Source organism: Liolophura sinensis, chromosome 6 (assembly GCF_032854445.1).
Source record: "Liolophura sinensis isolate JHLJ2023 chromosome 6, CUHK_Ljap_v2, whole genome shotgun sequence".
NCBI lineage: Eukaryota > Metazoa > Mollusca > Polyplacophora > Chitonida > Chitonidae > Liolophura > Liolophura sinensis.
This window is the reverse complement of record NC_088300.1, coordinates 7,839,824-7,863,042: the sequence shown is the minus strand read 5'-3', so window position 1 is coordinate 7,863,042 and position 23,219 is coordinate 7,839,824. Positions and strand designations below refer to the sequence as shown.

The 23,219-nt window shown below is 37.8% G+C and overlaps 1 protein-coding gene across 2 annotated transcripts; it reads right to left on the bottom strand.

Moving 5' to 3' along the window:
- LOC135467670 (metastasis-associated protein MTA3-like) lies at positions 1 to 22,591 on the bottom strand. Of its 2 annotated transcripts, none has more exons than XM_064745468.1 (20): positions 22,414 to 22,591; positions 21,852 to 21,919; positions 21,578 to 21,671; positions 13,760 to 13,944; positions 13,283 to 13,400; positions 12,022 to 12,124; positions 11,594 to 11,693; positions 11,063 to 11,251; positions 10,101 to 10,175; positions 9,528 to 9,586; positions 9,143 to 9,228; positions 8,745 to 8,873; positions 7,833 to 7,865; positions 7,445 to 7,506; positions 6,982 to 7,207; positions 6,680 to 6,817; positions 6,133 to 6,228; positions 5,769 to 5,842; positions 1,403 to 1,530; positions 1 to 384 (listed from the first exon to the last, which is right to left on the bottom strand). In XM_064745468.1, the coding sequence occupies exons 1-20, from the start codon at positions 22,439 to 22,441 to the stop codon at positions 207 to 209; spliced, it is 2,169 nt and encodes a 722-aa protein (XP_064601538.1). In that variant the 5' UTR covers positions 22,442 to 22,591; the 3' UTR covers positions 1 to 206. The 2 variants fall into 2 exon arrangements, with proteins under 2 accessions (XP_064601538.1, XP_064601539.1); XM_064745469.1 differs by having other exon boundaries at positions 8,757 to 8,873.
- Between the last annotated feature and the right edge of the window lie 628 nt (positions 22,592 to 23,219).

Genomic DNA, 23,219 nt, shown 5'->3' with positions numbered 1-23,219 from the left:
AGTGGATCCAAATTGGGTGATCTCAGTCAACTGGGCAGACAATAAATGCCTCTCGGCCAAATGACCAATCAGACTCTTAGCTATAATGAGATTACCCAGTTCAGTAGCCAATTAGCTACAGGCTTTTAAACAGCCCCATAGCTAGGACAGTTCTTGATGAATATCCATGTAGGTGAAAAGACTGATGACTAGTTGCTCGGCCAGTTTCAGTCTAGTACAACGATGTCCTCACGGTTGCCGTTTCCTGATGATGACACGGCTGCAGCCGCTACTGCTGCAGCTGCAGCGGCGACAGCACCTGGTGGTGGGCGGATCTTGAGTGCACGCCATGGATTACGTGCAGCTCTCCGGAATTCTTGCTGTGACATTTGCTTTCGTAGTTTCCTGTGACAATCAAGTTTATACACATAAGTAGGTGTTGGTAACAGCTTCAAGACTGAAGAGTGGCTTTTCTCTGCTAGAAGTCTTCAGAGGCCGGTTGTTCAAATGCATATTAAAAGTTAAGTCTTGGCCTAATACAAAACTAATAGCAATTTAGATCAGGCCAAAGTTAACCCCAGGATTAACGGCTAATACAGTTTTGAACAACTGGGCCCAGAATTGATCACATAGAAAGGAAAGTGTCTCAGAAACTGTCCATACATGTGCAATATGCACCAGGGACACCGAATTCAAATATTCATAGATATTAGGGCAAAAATACATCACAAAGAGCTCCTTTGGGTTTTCATCCCTCCAGTTCTCTATACAATCCTTATGGTAAAGCTGTTAATTTTTTTATTTCTTTCACTTTAATCATTTTCCATTTTCAGTACTAATGCCTCTTTTTCTTTCTTTTTGCTAAATAAACTGAAGTGTTTGCTTTCTTTATATTGAGGACTAGACAATTTTGACCACCTGTATGGTTTTGTGGTACTTCAGTCAGCTGTCAGTTCCCCTTAGAACACCAGGTGCTATGGTAACACTGATGGGTACAAAGAAACTGAGATGTTAATGTCCCTGACTAATACAACAACACACACACTGAACACGTCTGTGCTGAACGAAAATCAGGGCAGATAACCGTCGAAGACAACCTCCTATATGTATGCACATATAACTGTGCATGTACATATATGGTGTATTCTAGTGGCAGGGCGAGTCCATGTGCCAAGCGAGGCAGCAACAAGTGCCTCTGCCTCATTTTTAAAGCATCTGGTACGACCCGACCTGGGTTTGATCCCAGTTCTCAAGACTTTGAGGCAGACTCTCAAATCATTAGGCCACCGAACCAGTTCAACAACCTCCTGCAACCTCTTCCTACACAATTTAAATTTCGCTTTCTTATGGGCAAGAGACTTTATCTGAGATTGCAAAGAAGCCAATTACCTCGTGCTATTTTAGCAGTGGTGGTCACACTCACCTGGTGGCATCAGTTGAGACAAAGTAAACATCATCCGGCGCATCTATCCAGCTGATCATCTGCATTTTGAGTGACTTGGGGTTCGAGCCGCGGTTACGGCCATTCATGTGATTGATCACGCTGCTTCTCTGTGAACACATCACAAACAGATCACTGTGATATAAAGCTTATATACAAGCAAGTGTGCTGAATATGGCAAGTCTGGTGTCATCAGTGCAGGTGAACAGTGTAATCAACACTATGAGAGGATAGCAGTGTAATCATATAGAGTGGTCAAAGGTAAACATTTTCACAGGTCAGTGTGATCTATGGGGAATTCTTTCAATCAACTCCATCACTTGATAGTGGCGTAAACATATATTGGTCAAAGGTAAACATTTTCACAGGTCAGTGTGATCTGTGAGGAATTCTTTCAATCAACTCCATCACAGGATAGTGGTGTAAACATATATAGTGGTCAAAGGTAAACATTTTCCCAGGTCAATGTGATCTGTGAGGAATTCTTTCAATCAACTCCATCAGACGAAAGCGGTGTAAGCATACGGTATATAGTGGTCAAATGTAAACACTTTTTACTGGTCAATGTCATCTGTGGGGAATTCTTTCAATCCACTCCATCAGATGATAGCGGTGTAAGCATATGGTATGTAGTGGTCAAAGATAAACACTTTCACTGGTCAATGTGATCTGTGAGGAATTCTTTCAATCAACTCCATCACAGGATAGTGGTGTAAGCATACGGTATATAATGGTCAAATGTAAACATTTTCCCAGGCCAATGTGATCTGTGAGGAATTCTTTCAATCAACTCCATCACAGGATAATGGTGTAAGCATACGGTATATAATGGTCAAAGGTAAACATTTTCCCAGGCCAATGTGATCTGTGAGGAATTCTTTCAATCAACTCCATCACAGGATAGTGGTGTAAGCATACGGTATATAATGGTCAAAGGTAAACATTTTCCCAGGTCAATGTGATCTGTGGGGAATTCTTTCAATCAACTCCATCACAGGATAGTGGTGTAAGCATACGGTATATAATGGTCAAATGTAAACATTTTCCCAGGCCAATGTGATCTGTGAGGAATTCTTTCAATCAACTCCATCACAGGATAGTGGTGTAAGCATACGGTATATAATGGTCAAAGGTAAACATTTTCCCAGGCCAATGTGATCTGTGAGGAATTCTTTCAATCAACTCCATCACAGGATAGTGGTGTAAGCATACGGTATATAATGGTCAAAGGTAAACATTTTCCCAGGTCAATGTGATCTGTGAGGAATTCTTTCAATCAACTCCATCACAGGATAGTGGTGTAAGCATACGGTATATAATGGTCAAAGGTAAACATTTTCCCAGGTCAATGTGATCTGTGAGGAATTCTTTCAATCAACTCCATCACAGGATAGTGGTGTAAGCATACGGTATATAATGGTCAAAGGTAAACATTTTCCCAGGTCAATGTGATCTGTGAGGAATTCTTTCAATCAACTCCATCACAGGATAGTGGTGTAAGCATACGGTATATAATGGTCAAAGGTAAACATTTTCCCAGGTCAATGTGATCTGTGAGGAATTCTTTCAATCACCTCCATCAGACGATAGCGGTGTAAGCATACGGTATATAGTGGTCAAAGGTAAACATTTTCCCAGGTCAATGTGATCTGTGGGGAATTCTTTCAATCCACTCCATCAGACGATAGCGGTGTAAGCATATGGTATATAGTGGTCAAAGGTAAACATTTTCCCAGGTCAATGTGATCTGTGAGGAATTCTTTCAATCAACTCCATCACAGGATAGTGGTGTAAGCATACGGTATATAATGGTCAAAGGTAAACATTTTCCCAGGTCAATGTGATCTGTGGGGAATTCTTTCAATCCACTCCATCAGACGATAGCGGTGTAAGCATATGGTATATAGTGCTCAAAGGTAAACACTTTTACTGGTCAATGTGATCTGTGGGGAATTCTTTCAATCACCTCCATCAGACGATAGCGGTGTAAGCATATTATATGTAGTGGTCAAAGATAAACACTTTCACTGGTCAATGTGATCTGTGAGGAATTCTTTCGATCAACTCCATCAGACGATAGCGGTGTAAGCATATGGTATATAGTGGTCAAAGGTAAACACTTTTACTGGTCAATGTCATCTGTGGGGAATTCTTTCAATCAACTCCATCAGACGATAGCGGTGTAAGCATATTATATGTAGTGGTCAAAGATAAACACTTTCACTGGTCAATGTGATCTGTGAGGAATTCTTTCGATCAACTCCATCAGACGATAGCGGTGTAAGCATACGGTATATAGTGGTCAAAGGTAAACATTTTCCCAGGTCAATGTGATCTGTGAGGAATTCTTTCAATCAACTCCATCACAGGATAGTGGTGTAAGCATACGGTACATAATGGTCAAAGGTAAACATTTTCCCAGGTCAATGTGATCTGTGAGGAATTCTTTCGATCAACTCCATCAGACGATAGCGGTGTAAGCATATGGTATATAGTGGTCAAAGGTAAACACTTTTACTGGTCAATGTGATCTGTGGGGAATTCTTTCAATCACCTCCATCAGACGATAGCGGTGTAAACATACGGTATATAGTGGTCAAAGGTAAACACTTTTACTGGTCAATGTCATCTGTGGGGAATTCTTTCAATCACCTCCATCAGACGATAGCGGTGTAAACATACGGTATATAGTGCTCAAAGGTAAACACTTTTACTGGTCAATGTGATCTGTGGGGAATTCTTTCAATCACCTCCATCAGACGATAGCGGTGTAAGCATACGGTATATAGTGGTCAAAGGTAAACACTTTTACTGGTCAATGTGATCTGTGAGGAATTCTTTCAATCAACTCCATCAGAGGATAGCGGTGTAAGCATATTATATGTAGTGGTCAAAGATAAACACTTTCACTGGTCAATGTGATCTGTGAGGAATTCTTTCGATCAACTCCATCAGACGATAGCGGTGTAAGCATATGGTATATAGTGGTCAAAGGTAAACACTTTTACTGGTCAATGTCATCTGTGGGGAATTCTTTCAATCAACTCCATCAGACGATAGCGGTGTAAGCATACGGTATATAGTGGTCAAAGGTAAACACTTTCACTGGTCAATGTGATCTGTGAGGAATTCTTTCGATCAACTCCATCAGACGATAGCGGTGTAAGCATACGGTATATAGTGGTCAAAGGTAAACATTTTCCCAGGTCAATGTGATCTGTGAGGAATTCTTTCAATCAACTCCATCACAGGATAGTGGTGTAAGCATACGGTACATAATGGTCAAAGGTAAACATTTTCCCAGGTCAATGTGATCTGTGAGGAATTCTTTCGATCAACTCCATCAGACGATAGCGGTGTAAGCATATGGTATATAGTGGTCAAAGGTAAACACTTTTACTGGTCAATGTGATCTGTGGGGAATTCTTTCAATCACCTCCATCAGACGATAGCGGTGTAAACATACGGTATATAGTGCTCAAAGGTAAACACTTTTACTGGTCAATGTGATCTGTGGGGAATTCTTTCAATCACCTCCATCAGACGATAGCGGTGTAAGCATACGGTATATAGTGGTCAAAGGTAAACACTTTTACTGGTCAATGTGATCTGTGAGGAATTCTTTCAATCAACTCCATCAGAGGATAGCCCTTTCTAAGAATTACTAACCTCTCCTAAAAACCTGTTACTCATTCTGCCCATTTCTTCAACAGTTTGCCCTTTCTACTGATCTCTAAAATCCATTATAGTTTCACGTAATACTTCCTGATAGATAAATTTGTTTATTAATTTGATTATTTTTCAATGCCATTTTCCAGAACTTTTCACTTACATGATGGTTTTTCAGGTGTGAGGAAATCAGAGTGCCCATGGTAAAATACCAGCCTTTGGCAAGTTACAATGCTAACCTTTCCAAAGTGTGATCTGCGTGCCTTATTAGTGGGAAACAAGCAGTCTTGTTAGACTGTACAAACACATCCATAACCACCTCTAAGTGCTTACTGTTACCAATGCCCCTGGGGAATATATAAAACTTCCCTTTTCAAGGCAGAGATTGAAACAACACCCCATGTCCTAGTTGTGGGAAGACAGACACCATAAAGGAATACAGAATCGATTCTGATTGGCTGGAGTGAGAGATATGCAAGTCCAGGCTATGCCTAACCTCAGCTGAATTTTATGAATGGAAAATTCATTCAAGGTTGCAGGGTTCAACCCAGGAATCATAATGTTCACTGCAAGTCAATCGGCACCGATTCAGAATCCCTTTGAACACTCTGCCACAACCCGCACCCCACTTACATGAATTACAGAAGAATATTTGTATCTGTATTACAGATGTGCTTACCTGTTGTGGCGTGGACTTATTGACCATTCCAGCCTGACGAATCACTCCTAGGTTAGGACGCTTTGCGGCTGGACCTAGGAAATATAAGATACTTGGGTGACTGGAAATCTCCTTACTACAAACAGCACATACATAAACAATATTTCATTAATCCTTGTGTATTTTATACAAAACTGTTGTACTTCAATGTTTCATCGTGTCCTCAACAACTTCCTGTTCCTCATTAGTATTTTGGGGGGTCGGAGGGGAGGTAGGAGGACAGGAATGTGAACAAGTCAGTATACTGCGAATCCAGTATAAATCTAGGTTATCAAATTTATCGGGAAGCATTTCACCTGATGATTGTAATGTTATCTGAACTCACCATCGACACCATTACTCTGTTCATATCCTCTCCTCTTCATGATTGACGGATGACCAACGTTCAGTTTGGATGCTACACTTGAGGAGTCACCATGTTCTGAAACCAGGGCAGGTTTACTTCATACAAATCTCCACAAGGAAAATTTCAGTGCCAAGTACAATGTCAACAACTTGCATATTGTGGCTCTAGAAAATTTTTACATAAATTCTAATTTTATTTCTTCTAATGAGGTGCTTTGTTCACTTTTCACGGACTATAATTAATGGTACATAAAATCAAATTTAAACACATAAAAAACAAGTAATCTTCAAGTAAAAGTTCACATGCATTAAAGCATCAAGAAAGATCCTGGACCAGCTGTTCAAAAGTGTATTACCACTAACATGTAAATCCAGACCTAACTTTAATCTGGATATATTTAAGTGCCATTAGTTTTGCCTAAGACAGGTATTAAGATGTAAGACTGACATAATGTCTAAATACGCTGTTGAATAGCTGGCTACTGAGATTATAAACTGTGTGTAACTATAAATGACAGTTGACTCACTGTCTGGCCTGGAGAACATGGGTGGTTTCTCCTGTTCCACATCAATGCCAAGCTTTGACACAATGGGCTCAAGAGTAGCGGGGCTCTTTGGCTTGATACTTGGTACATATTCTTTGTGTTGAGTAAGACGTAACTGACCTGTGGGAATATAACACAATTTACATCAAATGAAAACATGTCAAGTAACCATAATTTGACATTATTCTCCAAAAAAATAAGAAAAAATCTTACCCTTTTATAATAACAGATGTGTCTGAAAAATAAGTGTGCAGACTATTTCCCCTAAAGAAATTTCAACTTACATTCTTGTTTGATTGCTGCAACATTCACTGCCACAAATGGTGTTCTGGCGGCACGTTTTGGTCGTAGGATATCCCTGCATATTCTTCTTGAGATTCGAGTGAGAGGGGTAGTGATGAGACAAAAGGCTGCGCGTGTTTTCATGACTGGCCTTGGGCTGCTTGCCCGAATGGCCAATCCATGGGCTGTGGCCAGGTGACGGGCTAGGTGGGCCTTCAACTTGAACTCCTGCCCAAAAAGAATTCAAGCCCTTTAATTTCAGAAAATCAGATTTCATTTCACAAATAAATTGTCTCACCCCAGAATGATTTAAGTCAAGCTAAAGGGATTACTTTATCTTCATCAAAGCAGTACTGACAAAAACAAACATCAAAGCAGCAACCTAGAAGAGAATAGCTTTAACATGACTCTGGTGAAGATCACAATTACGGCACTACATTTACAGTAATACACCTACAAACCTACCTTTCCACATCCACCAATTGTACATTTTTGCATTCTCATGGCTGCCATTTGAGCTACTCTCTCTGAAAGGTAAGACATAGGAACAGTGCACCAAGATATATTATTTACATATTCAGACCGTTTTGCAGCCATGCCACAGGTATCCTATTAAGACTATCACAAAAAGCAGAGATAGTAATTATCCAACAACCATCACAATATTCTTATGAAATATTTACACCAGTGGCTTTACTCAATATTCAGCAATCTGTTAACTAGTTTTTCATGTGCCACGTTCAAGAGATAGCCATTTTAGTTACCCCCAATGATGCAAATCAGTGATATCAGCAAATTGCTCATGTGAACTGAAGATACTTGGAAAGGATGAGAAAATAAAAGAACTGCTTACCATGTCTTTGATTCGGGGCAGGTCGTTCACCATCTATTGTCAAAACACAGAAATATCATCCCATAAACATAAACATTTATCCAGATGTGTTTATAGTCTATTTCTACACCATTAACAACTCCAATTCGATAGTTTTAATTAATCTCACATGTACAGTATGGACTTTTTTTTTTTTTTTGAAAAAGATGAATTGGTATCAAAATCCAGAATTTTACAGTTTAAGATATGGGTTTACTCCAGAAGCAGGTAAAAACCACTGTTCATTCTAAGTGCAATTAGCTTACTATGTCTGAACCTGGGCATCATGAAATCTCTATTTTCTATTTGTTTCATAAAATATGTGAACAAATATGAAAATCAACCAATTTTAGTGGTTAAAGATTAGTTATAATGTTTAACAGGAGTTTTCAATTTGAATCTAACAAATATTTTTTTTCACGGTGAATTCATGAATTGAATAAGAATTTTTAATAAGCAGTGTACCTGCTACATCAGATGAATCCGCAAACACGGGTTTTGACTGCCAAAGGATGGCCACAGACAGACCACATATTACAGAGTATTCAACTGATTTGTAACAAAGACTACCAGAAGAACGGAATCCTGGCTCCAGTGTAGGCACACAAAATACAGGGAGTAGAGGGATGATCTACCTCAAATCTGGATTTGCCTCCACAGACATGGGTGTATTTAGAACGTAAATCATGAAATCCACAGTGAAAGCACTTGTTATTGTTACTTCTGAACTTGTGAAACATTTGAAACTGTTTATAACGTAAACAGAACAAGAAAATAGAAACAACAAACAAAACTTGCAAACCGCTGATGTTCACCTGATCTCATGAGTGTCAGTGGTTCAGACACGCAGTGACAAGTGAAGAGGAAAAGAAGAAATAAAACTTGATAACTCACATTCACACCCACCTAACCTCGTTGGCATTTTGAGACCACCATACTTTTTCCAGTAATGCCAACACGAGGCACAGAGCCGGCATTGCATGTGAGTCGGGCCCCATGAGTACCACTGATTACAGTTGGCGGCTGAAAAAAAAAGAAATATACAAAAAAACACTTGACACATCTCAAACAGCTAAATGCTCCAACAATAATCAACTGTTGTAAAGTATGGAACCAAATGTTACATCACATTTAAGTACACTCATTGGGGGGGCGAGACATTTTGTTCCTGTGATTAGAATAATCTAGAGCAAAAAGGATTATTGGTGTACTTGAGGACAATCTTAGACTATTTACTCTTTTCTCTGAAACATGATGGCTTTGGTATTGAACTTGCTTCATGGAGTACTTACTATAACAACTTTCACAGGCTCTTCCTGACATCTGACCATCCACCCCATTCACCTTTCCATTGATAGCTGCTGGATTCGGTTTGTTACTGCAAAACATCAACACACACTGTAACATATCTACAGTGCATATATTTTCAAAAAATGGATAAAGCTGAATGAATGAAAAAATGTTCTTTCATGTTGCCGTTAACACCCAGAATACTCTTGCTTTAACATTAGTTTCCTGAAAACATAACATTTTCCTAAAAATTCAGAAATATTTATGGAAGACTATATTCTGAGACAAGAAACAACTTTGAGAGAACTCATACTATCTATTAATACTCATGTGAAAGGTTATGAAGCAGAACCTGATACATAACACGTTAGACACTGAAATACTTACTAATTAGGAATGTACACCTGTTTCAATTTGCTCTCGGCCTCTGCTGCTTTTATTCGTTTCTTAAAAAGAAAGATATTACAACTATATACATGTAAAATACAAAATAAAATAAGAAAATAAATAAAACCAAGTTATTCATTTATCGCTTGTGGGAGTTGTCTCCCCTTGATTACTTCGCCCATCAGTCAACATCATGACTTAATGCTTCTTCCCATTTAGAGAAAATAGTACAAACTTTACTTCATAGAATTTTTACCTTTTAAATCGATTAACACTCAATTCCACAAATTACACATTGTGAACAAGACATTAACAGAATGTACTTCTGAACACATGCTGCTAAAGGCCAAGTCACACCAAAGCTACGACAACATATGACCTCTGCGACTCCAGTATATCCACATTTGTCACATGACTGCATGAAAATCAAAGGTGGCAAAAATGTGCATACGATTCATGAAGTTCATTTGCGATGCTGAAATACAGTTCACCCAACAAAGATATACACAATAAATAAACAAAAAACATAACACACTATTGTGGAAACATTATCCCTGAATGTGGCAATCTTACCTGTTGTACATATCTATCCGTTGTTTTCCACATATAGTAGTACTCTATAATGCTCTTCAGAGACTTCCAGGGAAGCTGCACACACACAAACACATAAGCTCATGAAATACATAAGTCTTAAACATAAAAATATTCATAAATATACAGACTAAAGGTCAAATGGTACAGATGCCAAACAGATTTCTGGAAACTATCTAAGAGTCAGGTTAGTAAGGAGCGTAAATGTATTATTTACTGTGTAAAGGTCAAAATGGTACAGATGTCAAACAGATTTCTGGGAACTATCTTAAGAGTCAGGATAGTAGGGAGCGTCAATGTACTATTTACTGTGTAAAGGTCAAAATGGTACAGATGTCAAACAGATTTCTGGGAACTATCTTAAGAGTCAGGATAGTAAGGAGCGTCAATGTATTATTTACTGTGTAAAGGTCAAAATGGTATAGATGTCAAACAGATTTGTGGGAACTATATTCATAGTCAAGATAGTAAGAAGCGTAAATGTATTATTTACTGTGTAAAGGTCAAAATGGTACAGATGTCAAACAGATTTGTGGGAGCTATATTAATAGTCAGGATAGTAAGGAGAGTCAATGTATTATTTACTGTGTAAAGGTCAAAATGGTACAGATGTCAAACAGATTTCTGGGAACTATATTAATAGTCAGGATAGTAAGGAGCGTCAACATATTATTTACTGTGTAAAGGTCAAAATGGTACAGATGTCAAACAGATTTCTGGGAACTATATTAATAGTCAAGATAGTAAGAAGCGCCAATGTATTATTTACTGTGTAAAGGTCAAAATGGTACAGATGTCAAACAGATTTGTGGGAATTATATTAATTGTCAGGATAGTAAGGAGCGTCAATGTATTATTTACTGTGTAATGGTCAAAATGGATCCCAAAAATGAAATAACATCAGTGGCTAGCCAACATCCATTAGAAAGTGTGGGACAACTTACAAAATCTTGTCGTATATCGGCAAAGTCCTTCCCATATTTGTCTAATGCCTCTTCAAAGAGATTAGCCTCTGATGCTGACCATTCTTCCATTTCATCGCGACATAAAACTGGCCCACCAGAGGGAACTAGTGCAGTTACAGCCTTTGCCACATCATAACCACTTCTGTGTAATACATCTTTTGCATGAAACTGAAATGAGAATATAATTCAGTATGCTGTGGTGTGGGAGAATTAAAACAAAAAACACACGCTTATTATATCATATTGTAAAATAACAAACGAGGACAGGCTATTTATTTTGACCTCTGATCACATTGGAAGTAACTATAACACTGAAGTCAAGAAGTCTGACATGAAGTTTACAGTGACATCTTTGTTACTGATGTGTTTTGAATTGGTGAACACACTCTACCAGTAAATCCTATGTTGATTCAAATTACTTGAGTGAATGCCAGATATACGACTCCAATGTAACTAGTGACAATCTGGGAGCACACAAGACAGGTGTCTGGGAAGGCAGCAGAATCTTACCAGTGTGACATCTCTGGAAGCTGCAGCAGCACTCATATGAAGACTAGGTTGTCTTACTGTACTTGTACAATCCAGGGCCCTTGCAAATGTACCCACAGACCTACATAAACAAATGCAATTCAGGATAAACAAGACAGTTCACAATACTAAACCATGGGTTTACATGAAAGTTTTCCCAATACAAAATCTTGGGTTTACATCAATGTCTTCCCAGTACTAAACCATGTATGGGTTTACATAAAAGTTTTTTCCAATATTAACCCTTGGGTTTACATCAATGTTTTCCTAATACTAATTCTTGGGTTTACATCAATGTTTTCCCAATACCTAACCTCAGGTTTACATCAATTTTTTCCCAGTTCTAAACCTTGGGTTTGCATCAAAGTTTTCACAGTACTCCTCCCAGAAAGTAGTCCGTTGTATATTACCTGGCCAGTATAAGGAATTGATCAATCTCTCTGTCAGACAAATTGTTTTCTGGAGTCCACACTAATTCCTCCAGATCCTCGGATTTCCTTGTATCCTCCTCATCTGATAGACATAAACACAATGTCAGCTTTTATTGATACTAAAACTGTGAACAAGGACACTGCCAGATAAAAGACAGTGTAAAAACCATTTGCTTTGCATGTAAGCATACTGAAACAATTCTTAAATGTTAAGACTTTCATTGCTAAATCAAAATACAATGTACGCGTAATTCTGTTTAACTTTAGTATCAGGATGATGGACATACAAATACATGTAGGAAAGCATCAGTACTCACATACTGCTTTTGCATTAAGGAAATGCAAATGTACACAGCTCATAACATTTCCAACACCAACCCATTAATGGGAAAGTACAGGTACATAGGTCATAACATTTCTAACACCAACCCATTCATGGGAAAGTACATGAACACAGCTCCTAACATTTCCAACACCACCCTATTAATGGGAAGGTACAGGTACATAGCTCATAACATTTCCAACACCAACCCATTAATGGGAAAGTACAGGTACATAGCTCATAATATTTCCAACATCAACCTATTAATGGGAAAGTACATGAACACAGCTCATAACATTTCCAACACCACCCTATTAATGGGAAAGTATAGGTACATAGCTCATGACATTTCCAACACCAACCTATTAATGGGAAAGTACATGAACACAGCCCATAACATTTCCAACACCAACCTATTAATGGGAAAGTACAGGTACATAGCTTATAATATTTCCAACACCAACCTATTAATGGGAAAGTACAGGTACACAGCTCATAACATTTCCAACACCAACCTATTAATGGGAAAGTACAGGTACACAGCTCATAACATTTCCAACACCAACCCATTAATGGGAAAGTACAGGTACATAGCTTATAATATTTCCAACACCAACCTATTAATGGGAAAGTACAGGTACACAGCTCATAATATTTCCAACACCAACCTATTAATGGGAAAGTACAGGTACACAGCTCATAACATTTCCAACACCACCCTATTAATGGGAAAGTACAGGTACACAGCTCATAACATTTCCAACACCAACCTATTAATGGTAAAATTCATGAACACACCTCATGCAAGACTCAATGATTATACACTACAGATTTTACTGCCACAAATGATTTTCAAAAATGCAGAGCCGTGTCAACCCTTATAGTTTAGAGTTTATCCTACAGACTACTGTTGCCTACCTTCTTTTAACAGGGGTATGATCTCTGCCTGAAATTTGGACCCCACTCTTATCTCCCCTTTATCTGCCAGTAGTGTCTTTTGCTGAGGATCATACACTAATGAGTAGAAAAATGTGTCCTGCAAAAGAATGGTCAGTCTGTCAAAAAAGTATTTTTTTTGGAATGGCATATCAATATTTTTTCAAGATGGAAAACTTATAACTAGCCTGATAAAGTAATACACCTCTGCAACTATAAAATAAATTAAATAAAGGAAGACCTGATATTCAATGCTCATAACTGACAAATCAAACACATTTCGAAATTGATAATCCTCAAGAATGGGGCTGTGAAGATTATGGAAATGGTGCTATTAGGCATGACAAGGTAAAGTGTACCAGTTCATCATTTAAAACACTACGTCCACCACAACTTTTCTTTCATGGCCATATATTTTATTTCCCCAACACTGCCACAGGTTGAGGTATGGCTACTTACATCCTTGTTCAGGTAGGACATGTAGGACTCTGTCTCGTTGAGTAAGGTGACCACACACTTGCCCCGTATGTGTGTGGCAGGCAGAGTTTCCACCTGCCGTGACAAGAACAGCTCCCTGTGTTTTAACTGGTGCTTCTGTTTGTCTGATGAATCACTTTCTTTCTCTTCATCACCCTCATCTTCCACTGTCAAATAAACAACACAAACACAAAAATAAGGAAAAAAAAACACAGTTCAGCAACATATTGTCTTGAAAACCATAAAAATTCAGAAAATCACAGTTATACACTTTGTACATAATTTGAACCTCAAACATAGTCCAAATATTTCATACGAAAATGTTAAATATTATATTATTTAATATGACTGCAAGTTTAACACGAATGCCTCCCCAGTTCCAAATCCAAGCTTAATTTACCTAAATAAATTTCACTAAATACACAACTGTTCTACAGAAGTTTAGATCCATTTGCACGTTTTCAACTCCATCAGTCATTATTGGTCAGTTGGCTTTTAACTGAATTAATGAATGACAAATCAGTATTAGCAATATTTCAGCGATATCCCTGTGACAGTAAAACTTTTGAAATTTACACTACATGCAGGTTTCACAGACTTAGAATGCGTTCACTATCACAAAACTGTAAATCAACCATATTTTAACTTTTTTTTCCAGAAAGTATTTGTGCACAGGCAAGTAATTGTGTTTAGGCAAGTTTTTATAGGCATAGCTACACGTATATACGTGGCTGATATTCAAAGCCTTCCTGAAAGTTAGCTTTGACCTTTAACATGGGCAGACAACAAAGACAGAACAGACAGGTACATATACATATTCCCCTTGGCACTTCACACATTACAAGGAAAAGGTAACCATGGGATACGTTTCCCAATGCAATTTAAGTACTGGTACTTCAATCCTCCTTATTAAATGCTACGAACATCTTAACACACACAATCAGTTTTAGTTATTTATTAATTACTTCGGTGTTTAACACTAATATATTTCACTTGTACAATGGCAGTCAGCATTATGATGAAAGGAAAAAAGGCAGAACCTGTTCCAGTTTGTACTAAACATAACAGATTCATGCAAATCAAGTCTTAAACAACAATAGGTATATATATATATATATGTTCCAACTTTCATGATATTTCCAAATCCTTTGTCCATGTAGCCTTAATTTCTAATGTAACCTTAGATTTGTAGCAAACTGCGACTGGTGTATTCACAAAACAAGAACAAAACCTTAGCTTAAGCCAGAGCAACTAAATATACAGGTAATCTTTTGATGATAAAATGGAATTGCATGAATTGGTCAACTTTTCTTCTTGTGTCATGGCATCAGCACATAATTTAGAAATAATTCTAGTATTGCAAAAGGAATATGTTCCCTACTGGTTTGAGTCATCAGAATAAAAGCTACCTTATGTCAATGTCCACAACAAAATACAAAAAGGCCACAATTTTGATGGAAATTTGTATCTGTAACTTGTCATGGTGAAGCTATGTACTGAGTTTTAATTCAATACAATGAACCATATCGAACAAAAATCAGGAAAACTCCAAACTAGCCATCACTTTGTTAATACTGTACGTAGAAGTCCAAAACTTGATCTGTAACTAATATACAAAACTGTATTGAAAAAAAAAAGGCCTGAAAGCTGGTAATATCGAAACTTTAAAGTACGTGTAATCTGGGTTCAAATCTCAAGCTTGATCTGTTAAGTTGTTATGGCAACTTGTTATGTCCTTTTAAAGACCTCTACCTTCTATAAATACTATTTACCATGAAAACCATGAGATGTCAACATTTATCTGTTCCTTAATTGATTTAATTTCATGGTCAATGCCACTCAACATATTTATGCCTTAAAATTCTCCAGTTCCTAGAAATGTTCAGGAGTTTGTGGACTTGAGAAAAAGATTGATGTATTGAGACCATACATGTCCTAATGTTTATGGCAATTTAAGCTGATTTAAACAAAGACTTCAAACCACAAAACCTCATTAGTACAACTACACAAAGTGCTTGACTAATACACTCTAATTAAACAATTTCTGTCAGGTGAACAAAATACATGAGTGAATATGTGAGCATTCTCACAGTAAGGTTGATTAAGGTATGCACGTGCATACCACTGATTAGTACTCAACACTCCATTTACATATATACATGTACATGCACTGACAGGTGTCGTTTATATTTTTAAAACCACATTTAACAGGATAAAGTACAATTACATATTCAACAGAGGGTGTACATAGATGAACATGTAATTAGAGACATTGAGTTTTGGTCAATTGTAAGGGTTAGGGTAATCCTCTTGTAGGATCTCCAGTAACTGCCCCACTCTGATCTAGCCACCAGCCAATAGACTTTATCAGTCAATATTCTATTTTTAACCTCTGGCCTGAGCACATTTGTTATTTTGTGTATTCCTGCTTTGGATGAAAGTAGTTCCAGCGGGCCAGAATATATTAGGTCTTGCATGGATAATTAGCATGTTGCTGGAGGCACTGCTGTGAAATTGGTGAAAATCAACTAAAAATGAGTCACAGTGGCAGTGTGAGAAGTTGTGGCCTGTGTTAGTAGTAGTGGTGGTGGGGTGGGGTGGGGCAGGGTGTCCCCGGGACAAATGCTCAGGCAGAAGGCCTACTCAGCCCCTCAGTCTGTAGACTGACCCTGGCAGCACACATGAACACCTATGTTCCCTTGCCACAATGTATATGTACATGGCCCCCCTCACACAAGGTTTACCCTAGCTGGACCAAAGACTGCAGCGCATGACCTACTTTAGCAGCCTTCTGCAGATAAACCTGGCACAGTTGGATCATGATGCTGTATGTGCAGCCACATCCAGCAATGGCACACATGTTTTTATGTCCCCCTCCCGCGTGTGTGGATGTGTGTGTGTGTGATGCAGCAGGGGCCCAGTTCTGCCTTGGTAAATGTGCTAACGAAGCAGGACCCTAATCAATACGCCAGATCATACATCCTCGTGACAACCTGATCAGAGAGGGAGGTCAATACTAAACACTTCTCACATCAAGTGAGCTGCAATCGTGTTGAGGTTGGCTGCACAGTTCTGCAGATGGATGCACTTTTTCTGCCCAGTCATTCAGTTTGTTCTGTAATGTGCAAATATAAATAGTCAGAGCTAGCTTTTTTTTTTACACTCATAACAATGGTGCAAATTAAACCGGTCGTGTCAACAAATTTTGTGGCTTTTTCACAGGGCAGCACTGCTTAAATACACAGGTCATTCCTTCCACTGCATTCTGAACACACAAAACCATTACATTTCCTAATTTCCAAATGCTAGTTAATATCCTAGGTCAGGATGTAATGCAGGATATCCATGGAGATGAAACTTTTTGAAGATAGCCACTAATCTGCTAACCTTGACACATGCTAAACTGAGCCACTAAACCGTAACAGCCTCTGCACCCTAATCGTAAACTATTGCTAAACTATTGCTCTACAGTGTCACTGTTCCTTTCATTCTGTGAACCCAGTACATCAGAATAATAGAATAAGCTTTAAGTAAACATGCAACAAATGCATCTGTTTTTGAAAGTACATGTATTTGTCTTGTATTTAAAGGCATATACAAGTATACCAGATGAGATAAATATACACACATAATATGTACGAACACCTACATTTGTAAAGATATAGAAAACCGCTGTAATTTCCTAATGACACTACATGGTAAATATCTAAAGTTTTTTTAAAATTGTGAAACTTCAGTTTAGTCTGGCCCTGAATTTATGTACGGTTCGATGGGGGCATTGCTGTGAGGTGAGTATTTCAATTCTGATCCCTTAGTACTTCACCAATATCACAGAGTGCTTTTAAAAATCTAGCAGTAATTCCTGATTGAAGCAATTCAGATTTAACAGGTGAAAGAGGTTTCTCAAGCATGTGGCCAGGTATGATGGTCAAGACTTCACAAAGGGGTCTGGTCAAACAAGACCCATGAACAATACATGTGAGAGTTGAACAGAATTCAAGATAGAATAACCAACAAAACTGATTATATGTTTACTGGGAGGGAAAAGTCCAAAACAAGGAGGCTGCAAATACACCTTCTGAAGTTTTGATACAAGTTTTACACGCACAATGTACAACAACAGTTAACCTCATCCATATAAACTGACTGCTTTAACTCACTTGGTATAGCGTGCCAGATTAGAGGATTAGAAAGAGAAATGTAAAACCTTTCTATGTTGACGAAGAATGACATGTTAATATAAACAGGGGAGTATTTTTTAAGAACAATAAACCTGTATCCCATGGAGCATATTCTGCACATTTGTTGATGTGATACATTGTACAACACACTTGGGGTTAGAAGACACACCATACAGCTAATATACAATAACATTTAATAGGATTTCTTTACATTGCTCCTGACAGCTGTAAGGTCACAGGAGATACATCTACGTATTACTTTAGCCCACAGAGAAGGGTAGCCTTCAAAGCTTCACTGATTTCAGTTTCTAAAGCAGCGTGTGCTAGGGCCTTAGATCCTTAAGGAATAACATCAGCTGGTAAGAGAACAAAACTCATCTTTTTCTTTTGTCCCATTGTCATAAAGATCGCTTGCCCTATAATTATTCCATAACAAAAGAATTTTTAAAAAATGTGACATTTACTAAGTATCTTTCAACTATACCTTTATCCTCACCATATTGGCATTAAGTTCTTGACTTATGCTTTGAATTTTTACCTTCCATGGTAAATCAAAATATATTGAATAGCGTCGAAAACTATTTCATTTTGATTTCAGTACTTCTATGCTCTTTTTAGTCATGTTACACAAACTACATGATGCCAAAAGTAAATGATTTTTGACATGATCTAATCAAGATTATTTATGGCACTGTTGCTTCATACCATACTACATGTAAGAATGAATCGATTATCCCTAGCTGTCTTGTTACAAAATTAGCCCTAGCATTTGCATACATGACATCATCGTAAACCATCATTAAACTCCCCCTTTCAAAAGCAAAAAAAAAAAAAAAAAAAAAACCTCAAACCTCAAATTCAACACAAAGCTTAATGGGTTCCTATGAACAAGCTAACATGAAATCTACTGCATATTTCTAAACCAAGCTCCCTTTATTACAGGCACATGTCGGCAACAGACTTGATACTAATAGCGTGAAATAGATATAAAAGCATGTCCCAAAGCTGAATCAAACGGTTGGCTATAGTTTTGACACTTATAACACAACAACTACTGATGAGAACCAATTTCGAACATGCCGGTACATGTAACATCCAACAAACTTTGTTTACAATTTAGACACCATGAAATACATGTCCTTCATACAGCTGCGTATAACCAGTGTGCTTGATGGAGAACTATTCCTGGCATTTTAGTACACTGTTAATTTCACAGTCATTTGAAATACAAAACCCTTGTACTAGATGCATATATATGTAAACTTATAGGTGTTAGTAGTAATGAAATCAAGACTAACCAAAGGTAACATAAAACTAGCAACATGGCTTGTTTATTTCATACAAAAGCCTAAACATATTTTGTGTGAATTATGAAGCTGGAATAATCAAAACATTGGGGATAATCAAAAATTCTAAATCAATCAGATCTGAATTTGTTTGCAAAATCTCTCTGCATCGATAAACATACAGATCTGTAGTTTGATGACAATAGGTAAAGATGCCAAAGTAGAGGTGAAAACTGCATTCTTTATAACTTTCTTAGCCAGAACTAGAATCACACAGTCAGAATATATTTAGCTATTTGATTGGTGTTTATTACCATACTCAAGAATATTGAACTTCTATGTTGCTGTCAGGTTTATGGGTGCAAAAAACCTGAGTGCCCAGCTCACAAAACTGCAGCCCAAGCAGCAAGAGCTGGAATTGAACTGGTGACCCTATTGGTCATGAGCCTGATAATCACAGCATGCTACCACTTTCATCATGTAGGGGCAACAATGTCATGATATAGCAGTACCAAACAGTTCTATTCAAAAACAAATTTAGGAGAGGTGTGATATTGTGTTATTGGCTTAGATTCTTGAGATCTATCCATAAATGCACTGGATTCACTGAATATACATGTATGAGCACACAGCTGTCCAAAATGCAAACATTTGTCACTAACGAAAGCCTTTTTCTTCAGGTACTAGATCTTTAAAACAATCCGGGGTTTTAGCTGTGAGCTTTTTCAACATTCAACCAACACAATGTGGATAAAACATGGGTGTGGTTTTAGTACAAAACTCAACATAAATCATAGAAATGATTACATCAATTTTAAATAGCTCACTGTCTTGAAGGAATCAGTAACTTATTTACCAAGTAAAAAAGTACATGTATGTATGAACAGGAAAGAGAAATGGGACTATTCCAAGTATTGCAGGGCATACAAAAAAAGTACTGAAGAGAACACACATTTTAAAGAGTAAAATATCAGCAAATTAGCCACCCTACACACAACCTCACTAAACCCCACATTGTATAAATCACAAGTCAAGTTAAAAATTGTCAAGCAGAAAGTAACTAATATGCAGACGTGCGTTTTTTCTATGTTGGAATGTTTGTAATCTCCAGAAAATAAATGATAATGAATGGAGATAATACAATGTTATCATGTGGAAAGACATCAACTATGTGTGCATAAACTGAAAACCATACATGTATGTGCACAGCAATGTAAGCTTATACATGAACAGTGTCTCAGAATTGTTGTTTATGCATATATATGTAGGCTATATATGTACAAGATCAGAAAAAAATAAATATAACATTTGGAAAAAAAATAACCAAAAAAAAAAATAAACAGTAAAAAAATTCAAGAAGATAGTTAAAATTGCTATTTTTTCATAACCATTTCAAGTTTGCAATGTTGGTAGCATAAACGAAGAAAATCACAATCTCTTTGTGAAGTGAGAGAATGTCCACAAATTACCCATTTTCTGGAGGTGTACCTATATTTTTGGAATCTGAGCTATAAGTCCACAAAGCCAAGGACACACAGACAAGGCATGTAACCTTGGAGTCCGCCAGGAGTTTAGATTTACGATCATCACATATATAGCATTTAATGAACTCATAAAATTTAAATTTTACTTACATATATATATATATATATATGTGCACATCCATATTTACCTGCTGATACAACATCTAAGACAAAAGGCAGAAGAAAGCATCTGTCATATTAACACCTTAGTGTTAAAGTATTACAACCCGTAAGGTCAGAATAACAGGGATCAAAATTAGAATATTTATTAAAACAAAACAGTGTTGAAAACATGAAATACCCAAAAAACTGACAAACTGCACATATTGAGAACATGAGTAACACTATCGCACGAGTGTATTTTGGTTTCTCCTTAAACTGTTACTATGGTGGAAATATATTACAAGAGTCTGTGTTTATTTCCGATTATGTGAAGGGGAGAATGAGCGTGTTTACAACTTCAGAAAGCCTCTACTATAGAAGCACATGGCTTTTACTATGGTTGTAACACACACAGGCTACGTGAATGAACTACTCTTCCTCCAATCAACTCAAGCCTTACATTGCCGGACTATTTTCATCTCTAGCAGACAACTTTTATTTTCCTGCAATTTTGCCTTTCAAGTGACTTTTCGATGTACTTTTTTCATTTTGAGATACGGCTTGAGTGGGTCGTAAGCCAACATGTCAGCCACTCTTCAAACACCAATCAAGACGCCATTTTAGATGCATGGAGTTGGAATCGCACCTTTGTATACGCACCCCTCCAAGGACAGGACCACAGCGTATGAAATTAAAGCGCATACTCACGTTGATGTCGGTCAGCCAACATTATCAGTGAACTTGAAATGTCCCTCCGTCTGTAGAAACACATAACTTTTGCTTCGACATTTCCACTCGGAGTCTGTGGAGTAAATTCGATAATAAAACTTCTGATACAGACGGGCCGTCATTAGAATAACATTAACAATATACTTGAAATGTACACCCGAGCGGGTCTTCGATCTCACGGGGTCATCAAATTTACCCCTAAAAATTTGTCAACCAAAAATGGATTACATGCAAGAGACTTTATTTAACATACCTTATTGAGCTCCTCGATTCGACGAATTTGAAATGGAGTTGTTGACGATGTTTCGAAGTATACATAGTCTGGGGAAAGAACAACAAAAAAGGTCTTTGTGTGAAATGTACAGACGCAGTCCACCGCACAGGCACCAACAAAAAGTAGTTCCAAAATCGTAACTAACTCTCAGGGAGCGAAAATCGCCTTACATACTTCTCAAAACTCACAAACTCATAAATCTGATCATTTCTAACCCACAATACTATAGAATCGTCCCATATCTTGGATTAGTTATGTGAAAAATGTGAATTCATCGCGACCTGATCACACCTCACACACTACGGTCCCCCCGTCCAGAAGACATTAATTCGGAAAGTTTTTACGATAAAATACTGATCTATTTCTCTAGGTTCACTGAGCCTAAATACTTCTAATATAAAAAAGACATCGTTTCTTCCATAAGGAATATTTCTTCTGAACAATAAAACCAAATCTGAGACGGATCCCCCGTATCCTGGGGCGGTGGTTCAGAGGGACCGTCCATGCTCTCACGCTCAAAAACCACACAAAAATTACTTACCTCCGACTCGGTACATGTTCGCCGCCATGCTCGGTTTTTGTGTCGATTGTCTTGAGGACAGTCTTAGACAGTTGAATAAAGTACTCCCATGCGATTGTGGAAGGTAGACCAGTGTCTTCGTACGATCCGTTCACCCCCCCAACGACAGATCATGGAGTCGCCATTCCTCCGGCCTAACACTGTCTTCCTCCTCTTTCATGTGACGTCATCCGTCCTTCGGTAACTGTCGGTTTTCACTTTATCACACACACAAGTGATGGTCATCGAACACCCATGGCATCCAGGGTATCAAATTGAACCTCTTGAAATGCTCTGTTGGGTCACATGGGTTGTTTGCCTATAAAAAAGCCTTGATTTTAAAAAGTATTGTAATTAAATTTTTAAGCCATATTGATCTGATAAACCAATATATGTGGTGAAGTAATCAAAGAAAGACGTGTGTCGGTTCCTCTCATGACATGGGTGATATACAGAACATTTGACATAAATAATAAATATGTCCATTGTATAAGGTGTTAAAGAGGGTAGTGTGTGTTGTGGGTGAAGTTGCAGACAGAATAATTAATCCACGGAGTCATAAACGGTATCAATAAATTTGTTTATTTAAACCAATCAGACAGCCATCATTTCTGCTTGGGAAAAAAAATAGCACATTCTTCAACCTGACACCCGCAGTGTACCAATCCGCGTCTAGGCACCAAATCTCATGTAGCGCGGCCACATATGTGACGTCAGATACTTTAGCACTACTTATCCATACGCTAAAAAGTAGTTCTCCGTCGGGCGACAGATGTTACCATGGCTGA